The following is a 12,760-nucleotide window of genomic DNA, read 5'->3' on the forward strand; positions in this document are numbered from 1 at the left end:
CAAGGAGCTGTATTAGCTTGCATGGGGGCGGGGGGAGTGTATGTGTGATGCTCTATGCAGTAATCTAATGGATTGTATGTTCATTTTCCACTCTCATCTAGGGAAGGAAGAGGAAGGACCACAGTTTGATGGCACACTTTTGGCAGGCTGAGCTGGGAAGGGCCTTCAGACAGGAGGTTCTCCTCGGCTGTGCTGAAAGTATCCAAGTGATGGACTGTGTCTAGGGAAAGTGGTAGGATCTACATTTATTGATTATGGAGTTTTGCCCCATGGAAAAATATTTGCATCAAAGCTCCCCCCCCCCTTGTTTTCTTTAATTAGGTAGATATTGTTTCAGCAAGAATTGGATAGCAGGTGGGATGCCTGATCAGCACTGGGCACTTCCCTAAAAACACAGCACACAGCAAATTTGCTGTTCCTGTCACATACAACCTGAACTGAATGAGAAGAAGCCCTGGAGCTCTGAGAGAAACTCAGAAGCAGATTTTTGCTTGGGTTGGGGCTGCCCAAGGTGTTTTGCTGCCTGAGGAGAAGTGCAAGGTGGCACCATGACCTTCCCACATATAGAAACTGACCGCACTGGCAAGTGAATCTCATTTCAATATTGGTAACGGGACTGCAACGTCCAGCGACCTCCATCGCTCCTGCGGGCAGCAGGCTAGCTATTGGATTGAGGGACAGGACATGAATGTCCCTGCTTGGTCCTCTAGGAGAAGGATGGAGCCACCGGGCTTAGGAGGCACAGCCAGGGGGCTGCCTTCACTTTCCCCATCACCTGATGCCTGAGATGCTGATCTCACCCTGCCTCAGAGCAAAGCCAGCCCTGACTTACATAGGCAGATTGTTCCAGTGCATGGCTTGTGGGGTGCAAGAGGCAGCTGGCTCTGCCATTCTGCCTCTGGTTCCAGTTGGTGGACCTCAGGAAAACATAAGAAGAGCCAGGTTGGGTCAGACCAAAGGCCTTGCATGCCCAGCATTCTGTTCTCACAACGGCCAACCAGATATGCACCTGTGGGAAGTCCACAGGTAGCGCATGAGTGCAATAGCCCTCTTCCACCCTGTGCTCTCCAGCAACTGGTATTCAGGGACACAATGCCTCTGTTCATGGGGGTAGCATGCAGCCATCACAGCCAGCAATAACTGCTGAACTGTACTGAGCCAAAGAAAGCCAAGTAATACATCTGTTTACACTGAATCAATTAGCTTTAGGCCAACCACGGCTGAGAACTATTAGAATCATTTACTGTATTCTTATGGATCAGCAATTGACAGCAGCACAATGAAGCCTAAAGTCCCATTTTTAAGATGGGAAACACTGTGGCTCATAAAGCAGGCACAGAAGTGCAACCTATGCATGAATAAAATATCATTCCTGACGCTAGCTGTGTATGTCTACTACTCACAAGCTTCACTTTTCATGGTTACCATGGTTCAGCTGTTGGGAGTCAGAAGACCTCACCAGCCTATTACAAATTATCCAAGAATCTGCCAGTAGATCTTGTTCTTCCTTCAGCCCAGGAAGATCAGCAATAGCAGGCATTGTGTCTGTCTATCATCCTTCTAATTGAGCAACCCTTGCTAAGCATCCAAAAATCACTGCAGTTCCCCAGAGCACCTTTTCCCCAACCTGGTGCCCTCCAGATGCTGTGCACTACAACCCCTATCAGCTCTGGCTAGCATGGCCAATAGGAGGAAACTGCTAGGGGCCAAGGGGGTCTTCACCCCTCTAATAAAATATTTGAGGGCCCCCTCAAAAGTTGATGCATGCACTGCATCATGTGATCCATTATGTGGGGCGGAGCTTACCCTGCCCCCCCATATTTTATTCAAGTTGTCACCCCTGGTTAGGGATGGTGGAAGATGTAGGCAAAAAAAATTCTGGAAGGCACCAAGTTGTGGGAGGCTATCCCGAAGGCCGTCTGAAAAGCCCTGGTATGCCATGCAGTAGAATTTAAATTGTTGAAATGCAATGGTATATTGTGGCCGTATAATGCAATGCCATTCAGTATACGCTACAGCATAACCTGCAATAACAGCTAGTATTTTTGACAGGCAACAGCTTGTGAGTTGTCATATTTGAAGCCTGCCAAAATCAACAGTCTAAATAGTGCCCCAGGTTTCAAGGTTTCACATTCAAAGAACAAATTCAAGGGGGCCTTCAGCATTTTTCTTTCAAAAGAAGCCTGGTGAATTCTGGAGGGGAAAAATGGTGGGTATTCATTTCTGCTCCACCAGGAGGTTCTTGGTTCATATTCTGCCTCTTTCATAAGCTCATTATACTCAGTAGGTGGCCCTAGGCAATCCGCTTTCTCTTTGCCTCAGTCGCCCCATCTGCAGTATGGGAACAATAATACTTACCTCCTGCCTTATACAACTGTTGTAGGTGAAGTGCTCTGGACACTCAAAAGTACTATATGAGAAACATGGGCGCTGAGCTAAGAACAGTTAAGCACTTTTAAATGTTATTTATTTCAATTTAAATACGTGCTCTCTCGCCTATTTAATTCAGCAGTTGGTAGTTGCTGGATTGTATCCTACGTTGTGCAGGCATCATAGCAATATCATTAATATCATTTTCTGTGCATTTTCAGCTGTTTTCACCATTTCTTCATGTCCTGGGGTCTCCAGGTTACTCTCCTGCATGTCCTAATCCAGTCTTCCCCAACTGGGTGAGGTTGACCTCTTAATCCAATTGAGCTTTTTCACTCCCAGAGAAACAAACCTCTTATCCTCAGGCCAACATGCCAGACTGGCCCACTCGTATGAGGAGTTGCCTGAGTCTTTTGCACAGATGTGCACCAGTTGCTGACGTACACACACACACACCTTGTGTGTCAATGTGGCACATTTTCATTTGTCTGTCAGTTTCTTTGTCCAGAGGTCAAACAATCTCATACAGATGAATACTTTTGAGTTGAGCTAACTCTGGTGATGGGTACTTGGCAAGCTTTCAAAACACACAGAGCCCTTATTCAAACCATCGCCTTCTTTAAATCTCTGATGTATGTAGATCCAGAGTGGCTGGAGCAACTCAGTCAGATGGGCGCCATATAAATAACAAAATTATGATTAAAATTATTACTTGGAAGCTCAGAGGCAGAGCACAAAATTTGCAAGCAGAAAAAGTCCCAGATCCAGGCATCCCTAACAGAAAGGGATCTCAGGTATCCAGGCTGAGAAGGTCCTCTGTTGAAGTCTCCAGGAGCCACTGCCAGGCCAAACAGCCAACAATGCACAATGAGCACAATGTACCATGAGCTACCTCATCAGCTTTTAAGGTTCATGCACTGGTTGGCATCTTCCATTTCTAGATGTCCCATTCTTAGTATCAGAACATGGCCTGGAATGCCAGAAATACAAGTAGTGCCACTGGGCATGCGCAAAGTCACTAAGCCACTGCAATCAGCCCACAGACAGCAGAGAGTGTCGGGGTCAGACAGCCAAGGGGCACAGCACATTCTTTGCTCCCAGGTTCTATGCCTCAACATCTACAGTCCAGGGGACCAAGCGATAAAATATCTCTTAAGTCTGAGATTCTGGAGTTCCCAGCCAATCCGAGCCCACAGCACTGGGCTAGGTGGGTGAACAGTCTAATCTGCCATATGGCAGCTTCCTAAATGTGATTCCTAGGCAGCTTAAAATCTCTGCACTGCACTGTGCTTTTGCTCTCCCAGGTTGCAACTGTTATGGTTTACATTTTTGATTCTTTGGCTTCTTCCTTGTTTGTTATATTTGTACTTAATTAAATCAATAAGAAGGAAAGGGGAGGGGGGACTAGGCACCTGCTTTGATAGTAACCTGGCTTTTAACTGCCTCCTTATAGTTTAGGACACCCAGGTAAACAATAACCTTAAACCCAGCTGGCTGCCAGCCTGGACACTGAGGGGGAACTTTGCTTCCGCCGACCCTCCCAGTTACATCCAGCAGAGGGTCACCACTCTTTGATTCCCAGCTCTCTGCCCAGGGGCCAAAGGACCCATCAGGGCAACCCTGAACAGGCCCAGCCATTCACCCTGATGCCAGGGGAACCCTGTGCAGCCTGTTTCTCAACCCCACCTAAGTACTTGCCCCTCCCCCTGCTTCACACACTTCCTCCCAAAGGCGATAAGGGGGTTTCGTGGGTTCCAGCTAAAGATGTGGGGGCAATGGCTGTGCAAGGGATGCAACTCTCCTCACATGGAGACCTAAGGCTGGGGCAGCTGGTGTGGTCACAGGGAAAGCCAGTGAGTGATTTTGTCGAGGGGTGGGGAGGTGGGGAGAAGAAAGGAAGGAAGGCATTGTCAAAAAACCAAAAAAACAAACAAAAAAAAGCCTCCAGCTCTGAGGCATCATCATCCAAGAAAACACTGTGCCTTGGCTGCTGGGGGGGGGGGGCTCTCTCGACTCATCCTCTTGCAACGCAACACATTCCTGCACTCGAAAAGGACTGACCCCCAACGACACCCTTTTCTTCTAGACCCCTTGTTTGGTGCGCAAACACATCCAGAGAGACAGAAAGAGAACTGACAGGTCTCCTCTGATAACAGATCTGCCCCGAAGCACCCAGTCCCTATCCCTTTCTACAAGGCAGTCACACACACAACCATCGTAGATCGGGACAAAAGAGAAAGGGACATGCATTGCATAAGAAAAGGCGACCCAGAAACGCTCACCTGGGACAAAAGACCCAGAGATGATGCAGAAGGGAAAGGCAAGACCTCAATCCCCACGCCGTCCATTGCAGGATCCACCCAGAGAGATCTCTCATTTTTTACCATTTAAAACCCTCCTCCTTCCTTAGTCCAAAAATAATGCCACATAGGACCATTGTACACCCGAACATCGATTCAAGCAACACATACACAGCCCCACATCTGTTAACACGAACACACACCTGGCAAAGGTAAAGGGAGAAAAAGGCATCGCTAGACAATAAACACACCCAGATGTCACTCCCAAGGAACGCAGCTTAGCCTGCATGTAACCCCCCCCCCCGAAAAAAACCCCAACTATTCTCCTGGTGCATATATAAAATCAGCCAGTGCTTACTAACCTCAGAGCAAATTCACCCAAAGCCAGCAGGCTCCATAGGGCAAACCCCGAAGACCCAGGAAGGGGGGGGGCGATGGTGGGCTATTACAGCCTTGTTAACAGCTGCTAGGAGTACCGAGACTGCATGCTAGGAGGCTGGCCATGGACGGACTGGTGCAGACTGCCCCTCCAACATCAGCTCCCAGAGCAGACCCCCTCAAGCTCACAGCTGAACCCCAAATCTGGTGCACCCCCCTTCCCAATCGAGGCAGGAGCAGCCCACCCGGTTCAATTAAGCTGGGGGGTGGGGAACAAAACAAAGCCCTAAATCGCGGGAAAGGCAGGCAACCATTACCCCCGAGAATCTCAAAAGAGCCAGGAACCCGAAATCTCCACAGCCCCCCGCCCTAATTCTGAAAAGGATAAATACACACACATCTAGAGCGGAGTTCTGAACGGGCAAAGGAGGATCTCTCCGCCCCCCGCCCCCGCACCTCTAGCAAGCTCTCCATCGCCACAGCATCGAATCTGGAGCACTGTGTAAAAAGGCAGCAAATTAGAAGGCCCCCCCCCGCTCCCCTCCCTCCTATTAAACCTGGCTCGGGTTCTCCGGTACCAAACCAGGCGACCCCCGCCCGCCTCCACTACCTATTACAGCGGAGAAGCACAATCCCCGGAGCCGCGAATTATGCCCCCCCCCCAAAAAAAATCAAAATCCGGACCAAGTCATCCCTCACCTTCGCCCCCGCCCCGCCCGGACCCCCCCTCCGGTCCCCCGGCGCCCCTCACCTGCATCTTTCATGCTGGCCGCCCGCCTCCCTCGCCAAGAAATGGCATCGCCCGCTTCGCCCTCGAGCGCCGCCCGCCCAGCGCCCCAGCCGCGCTGGCTCTCCGGCCGTCCTCGCTCCGCGCCCGGCTCCACTCGGGACTCGGCGGCGCCTCGCCCTCTTCCCGGCACGACGGGGCCACCGCCCGGCCCCTCCCGCAGGCCCTCGTCGGTCTCGCGGCGCTCCTGGCACGGCAACGGCGGCTCCTCGGGGCGCCTGGCGAAGGGCAGGTGCGACGGCGCGCGGCCCGGGAAGAGCGGCGGCACACGGGGCGCGGGCGCGGAGCAGCGGGCAGCCGACGGGAAGCGGCGCGCGTCGCCCCGTCGACGCGCAAGCGGGCGGCGCGCTGCGCTGGGACGGTCGCCGCTTGGAAACGGGAGGGAGGGACGCGAGGGGGGGCGGAGGGAGGGAGGGAGGGAGGGAGGGGAGCCACCGATCAATGGGGCCGCCTCCTTCCGACTGCAGGGAGGGGGCGAGTTATGCTAATCGCCGCCGGAACAATCCAGGTGCGCGAGGAAGGGGAGGGGGGTCCCTGGATGCGATGGGGGGGGGGACCTCAAAAGCAAAGCAGGAGGGAGCCAAGCGCGGGATCCATTCTCCGCTCGCTCGCCCTCTTTTCCGCTGCCCTCCCTGTAACGATCTACTAAGCCCGGAGCAAGCGAGGCGGAAGGTAGAAAGCCAAGAGAGCGGCGGGAGGGGCAGGTTGATTCTGGATGTGGAGATCTCTTTCTCTCCGTCTCTCACAGATGGGAAGTCCAGAGATCTCAGAAAGAGAGCGGGGGGAGGGTCTTCTTCTTAGGCGGAGATCTGCCTAAGGAAACGGTGGAGAGAGATGGGAGCCAAGACGAGCCTGCTGGATCAGGCCAGCATCCTGCTCTCACAGTGGCCAATTAGATGCCCCTGTGGAAACCCACAAGCAGGACCTGAGCACAAGCGCCTCTCCCCTCCTGAAGTTCCCAGCAACTGGCATTCACAAGCGTTGCTTCCTCTGACCACGGAGGCAGAGCAGAGCCATTGTGTTTGGTAGCCACTGAAATCCCTCTCCATGAATTGGTCCAGTCCTCTGTGAAAGCCATCCAGGCTGGTGGCCATCACTGCCTCTTGTGGAAGCGAGCTCCCTGTTAAGAAGTAAGCTTGTTAATTCTCTAGACAGTCATCAGCTCTTCTCTGTTGTGAGAAGAGAGAGGAAGAAGAGTCCCAGATTCCTCCCCCTCTGGCTGCACACCCTTGTTCTTCAGTGATGTTGGAGGGGTCCAAGACCATCATGAGTGTTGGGTTGTCTCCCCCCTTCCACAGAAAGGTGTGTGCAACCTTATTCAGAGTTTTGACAACCCTGAAATTCTAGGTCTTCCCCTGCAGCAGCCCTTTGTAACCCCCCAAGCGGAGTGCACACACATGCGTCCGCGCACACAAAACAGCAAAGTTTGCAGGGCATTCAGAACACATCCCTGATTGGGCAGTGGGGAACTGAAATCAGCTAGACAAATGTTGGCGATCCTACTGGGATAGGACAGGCCTTGATGTCTCCTGCAAAGTGGTCCTTAATGATCAGGGGTGATTTGGATGCAATTGCTCAATTATGAGAAACAGCAATTGGGATAATTGGGAAATGGGGGCAGGAATCAAGTTCTATCTCATGGCCAATGTTTTCCATCCACCTAATAAGAAATCCAGAAATCCATGACACCAGTCAAGCTCGCAAAAATATATCATTTGCCTGATAATAAATGTTGGAAATGTAAAGAGACTGAAGGTACATTCTTTCACCTTTGGTGGACATGCCCAAGGATTAAGGCTTTCTGGGAGATGATCTATAATGAAATGAAAAAGGTATTTAAATATACCTTCTTGAAGAAACCAGAGGCCTTTCTCCTGGGCATGGTCGGCCAATTGGTGTCAAAGAAAGACAGAACATTTTTTAAGTATGCAACAACAGCAGCAAGAATACTCATCACAAAGTATTGGAAGACACAAGATTTACCTACCTCGGAAGAATGGCAGATGAAGTTGATGGACTACATGGAACTGGCGGAAATGACTGGCAGAATCTGAGACCAGGGAGAAGAGTCGGTAGAAGAAGATTGGAGGAAATTTAAAGACTATTTACAGAAACATTGTAAAATCAAGGAATGTTAGAAGGATGCTGGAATGCAGTTATGTGGTTTTAGCAGTAATGTTATAGAATTAAGTGAAATTGGATTAAGAATAGGTGAGAATGTAAAGATACAATATATTAAGATAAATTATTAAAATAAAAGCAAAAATGGAAAGGATTTGCTGAAATAACTAACTGAATTAGAATACAAAAAAGGGAGGTGTGAGGAGGTCAGGGAAACAAGTAAATGAAAGATAAGATATGGAAAGATTGATTTGTTTTTAATTGTTTTTATTTTTCTTTGTATTTTGTATTTTCTTTTTTCTTTTATTTTTGTAATTCTTTAAAACTTTAATAAATATTATTTCAAAAAAAGAAGAAAGAAATTTGTAAATGGGATAAGGTGAAGTTCTTGGAATGGGCACATGGAGAACTGCAGCTGATCCCCAGGCCCAATGGAAGTGCCTGGATGAGCTGTTGTCAGCATGGACATGGGAAATGTCTAATTTGGACAACAGCCGTCCCAATCTGGAACTCTCCAGATGCTTTTGACTACAACTGCCATCGCGCTCAATGTTGTGTAAATGTGCTGCCTGGGGTTGAGTCCAAAAACATCTAGAGGGCACCAGGTTGGGGAAGGATGTTATGCAGGATGGAGGCAAAAAATAGGAACATAGGAAGCTGCCTAATATCACCTTAAGGTATTTGTGCACCTAGAGATGTCTACTTTGACTGGCAGTTCTTCTCTGGGGTCTCCTGCAGAGAATGTATTTTTCATCACCTGCTACCTAACCCTACAAGAGATTGAACCTGGGACCTTCTGCATGCCAAGCAGCTGCACTACCACTCAGCCATGGCCCTTCCGTCAAGCTGCTTGTTCACCCAGCCCAGGATCATCTGCTCTGAACGCCAGCAGCTCTTCAGTCTCTGACAGGCAAGTCCTTCCCATCGCCTGACCAGTTTAACTGGAAATGCCAAGGGTTACCTCTGGGGTGTTCTGCAAAGTGTGTCTCCCCACCACCACTCTCTTTCTCTCTCACATGCAATAATTTAATGATCTGTTAATCCCTGATGGTTGGCATGAGGGGACAAGAAGCGTTTTACTCTGCATTCATTGCAAAAAGGAACATGGCATTCTCAGCACCACTTTATGGCCATGTGCTGGCTGCTTAAAATATAAGGCATGGCTGTGGGCTCCTTGTCTGCTTGCCATGTAGATTTCTCTCTGCCACAGCCAACAAAGACCTCCCCCGCCCCCTGGTTGTCTGCAGAGCAGGTGGCTCTAGACAAATGAAGCTGTCTCCATGCAGTCTGGATCTGCAGCCGGTGTGGGGTTCATCTTAAGAGATGAAGCTGCCTTACCCTGAGGACCAAACTGGAGGAGGGATGTTGATCGTGTTGTTAGCCCTTGTGTGTGTGTTTAAATAAATAGCAAGCTTGGGATGTGGACTGGCTAGATTGGAAGATACCCAGTCAAGATTGGAATCTCTGGCCACTAGCTGGGATGGCTCTGCTCTGCCTCCCTGCTCAGAGGCAGCGATGCTTCTGAAGACCAGCTGCTGGAAACCACAGGAGGGGAGGGGGCTTTGTGCTTGAGTCCTGCTTGAGGGTTTCCCACTGGCAAATGGTTGGCCAGTGGGAGAACAGGAAGCTGGATGGGGTGGACCATTGCCTGATCCAGCAGATTCTTCTTATGAACCCTGGTGTGGGGGCAAAGGGTCTGCAACCGTTTGCCCCTTCTGCAGTCCCAGTCTGGCTCAGACACGCCCCAGGGCCTGCTATTGGCTTGAGAGCAGTACATGTGAAAAGGATCTAGGAGTCTTGGTTGACCACAAACTTGACATGAGCCAACAGTGTGACGCGGCAGCTAAAAAAGCCAATGCAATTCTGGGCTGCATCAATAGGAGTATAGCATCTAGATCAAGGGAAGTAATAGTGCCACTGTATTCTGCTCTGGTCAGACCTCACCTGGAGTACTGTGTCCAGTTCTGGGCACCACAGTTCAAGAAGGACACTGACAAACTGGAATGTGTCCAGAGGAGGGCAACCAAAATGGTCAAAGGCCTGGAAATGATGCCTTATGAGGAACGGCTAAGGGAGCTGGGCATGTTTAGCCTGGAGAAGAGGAGGTTAAGGGGTGATATGATAGCCATGTTCAAATATATAAAAGGATGTCACATAGAGGAGGGAGAAAGGTTGTTTTCTGCTGTTCCAGAGAAGCGGACATGGAGCAATGGATCCAAACTACAAGAAAGAAGATTCCACCTAAACATTAGGAAGAACTTCCTGACAGTAAGAGCTGTTGGACAGTGGAATTTGCTGCCAAGGAGTGTGGTGGAGTCTCCTTCTTTGGAGGTCTTTAAGCAGAGGCTTGACAACCATATGTCAGGAGTGCTCTGATGGTGTTTCCTGCTTGGCAGGGGGTTGGACTCGATGGCCCTTGTAGTCTCTTCCAGCTCTATGATTCTATGATCAGGTCTTGTTTGCAGGCTTCCTACAGGTTGTCCACTGTGAGAACATGCAGCACAATGAGAACAGGATGTTGGACTAGATGGGTCTTTTCCTCTCCGAAGGTGGCCCAACTGAAAAAGAAGGATGTTGACTAATGTAATGTATCTCTCCCTTAGTTGCCCCTACTTTAGCTTAACTGATTATTTCATTCAATAGAAGTGATTTGCCAAATGAAAGCTCTCTAATAGTTCAGAAGGAATGTGCATTCTTTTCATTCTATGACATTAAAGTACTGAAACCAAAAGGATTTTGAGGATAGACAGGTCCTCAGTTTGCTGTCGTATTACTTCATTTTTGCTCTCCTTGATTAGGACTGGCCCCTGAAGTTTTAGTTCAGGGGTGACAAAATTGTGGTCCTCCATGTGTTCTTAGATACCAGTGCCAGCAGGAGGATCACAGATCTGGAGGATCACAAATCTCCCTGCCCTCCTTTACCTGATCCATGGTCTGAGTAAATGAAACAAAGCTTCCATCCCTGTTCAAAAGCTGAGTTCAGAGAGTCTTCTTTCTAGTTCTTGTTACTGGATCCCATAGTGGGAGGAGAGTCAGCATGGCACCTTCAGGTGATGGAGGGTCACAACCTTCATCATCCCTGACTGCTGGCCCTGCTGGATGGGGGAGTCCTACCTCATCTGGACAGCACCACACTGATTTAGCATCATCACTATCAATACTGTGACTTATGGATGTGAATTGTAGTGACCCGTGTTGTTGTTGTTGTTATTAATAATAATAATAATAATAATAGTTTTATATATACCCTGCCCATCTGGCTGAGTTTCCCCAGCCACTCGGAGGCTTACAGCATATCTAAAAACATAATCAAAAACATCAAACATTAAAAACCTCCCAGTACAGGGCTGCCTTCAGCTGTCTCTGAAAAGTAGTGTTGTTCTTTATCTCCTTTATCTGAAGGGAGGGCGTTCCACAGGGAGGGTGGCACTGCTGGGAAGGCCCTCTGCCTGGTTCTCTGTAACTTCACTTCTTGCAGTGAGGGAACTGCCAGAAGACCCTCACAGGAGGACCTCAGGGTCCGGGCTGAACAATGGAGGTGGAGACGCTCCTTCAGGTATACTGGGCCGGGGCAATTTAGGGCTTTAAAGCACCAACACTTTGAATTGTGATTGGAAACACACTGGGAGCCAATGAAGATCCTTTAGGACCTGTGTTATATGGTCCTGTGGCCACTCCCAGGCTATTGATCCATGGCATGCAACCAGTCCAATAAGCAGTAATGAGTCTCTGTCAGCTTCACGTACGTTTATTTACAAAGGACAAAACATCCACAGCAAAACTTCCTGCCCTCTCTCGACAAAGGAGTTGCTCAGTCTGACTCAGAATCCCTCCCCCAACAGGAAGGACACCAGAACTGTGCCTTTCTCCTCCTCCCCTTCTGCAAGTCTCTGAGCCTCTCCGATCTCCTGGTATGGGGACTGAAAAGCTGTCCTTCACCCTTCACCCTCTCAGTGGACCCTGTCTCTCACTTATCTGCTGGCAGGCCACCTTCGCTGTGGCTGCCTTCCAGCTCTCCTTCACCCTGAGAGCTAACAGTGACTTGCTTGGGAAGGAGGGACAGACAGCTGTCTAAACTCAGACAGACAGCTCTCAGCTGAAGAGTTGGCTCCTTGCTCAATGTCTGAGGCTGACCCTTTTGTTGCTCCCTGGGGGGCCACATTCCTAACACCCAGTCACCAGTCTAGCTGCTGCATTCTGGATTAGTTGCAGTTTCCGTGTCACCTTCACAGGTAGCTGTATGTAGAACGCATTGCAGGAGTCCAAGTGGGAGATAACCAGAGCATATACCACTCTGGTGAGACAGTCCGTGGGCAGGGAGGGTCTCAGTCTGTGTACCAGGTGGAGCGACAAGGGAGAACTATCTCAGTGCCTTGGGGGTGGGGAACCAGAATGTTGAAGTGCCTTCCAGGCTAATGTCCCCTATCTTGGAATTCATCCGTGTGCACATGTTGTGAAGGGGAAGCAGGGAGTTTCAGCTCCTCTTTCTCAATGCACATTGTTGACGTCTGGCTTCCCATCCATCAGCACTGCCTGCTGGCTTCCAACAGAGGGCACCAGTGTGGCATGCACAGAGCCCTTGGTGTCTGGGCTGACACCACAGGAGAATCATCCAGGGATGAGAAAGCGGGAATGAGCCTTCCTTGAAGACTCCCAATAGCGTTGTTTCTCCTTGGAGCTGCCTGCCCACCTGCCCCATCCTGAGGACAGGTTGGAGGAAAAGAGCATTGGCAGCATCCTGCAGAAACAGTCATGTTGGGTAGATGTCCCTGAGAAGCAGGAAAGGTGGAAGGCAAGGGGTGTG

The 12,760-nt window shown here is 49.9% G+C and overlaps 1 protein-coding gene across 4 annotated transcripts in view; it reads right to left on the reverse strand.

The window, feature by feature from the left end:
- Window positions 1-12,760, reverse strand: part of LINGO1 (leucine rich repeat and Ig domain containing 1) — a 629,635-nt gene that overhangs the window by 65,656 nt on the left and 551,219 nt on the right. Inside the window, exon 1 of one of the 4 annotated variants that reach the window (XM_081925638.1) lies at window positions 5,800-5,981. The exons of 2 other annotated variants lie outside the window; for them this stretch is intronic. In XM_081925638.1, the coding sequence (XP_081781764.1) occupies window positions 5,800-5,805 (6 nt within the window). In that variant the 5' untranslated portion in view covers window positions 5,806-5,981. Of the gene's footprint in view, window positions 1-5,032; window positions 5,422-5,799; window positions 5,982-12,760 lie in introns of those variants that run through there. One more of the 4 variants, XM_081925641.1, reaches the window with a different exon arrangement.

The sequence above is a fragment of the Podarcis melisellensis genome (assembly GCF_964234715.1).
Source record: "Podarcis melisellensis genome assembly, chromosome: 9".
In the NCBI taxonomy this organism is placed as follows: domain Eukaryota; kingdom Metazoa; phylum Chordata; class Lepidosauria; order Squamata; family Lacertidae; genus Podarcis; species Podarcis melisellensis.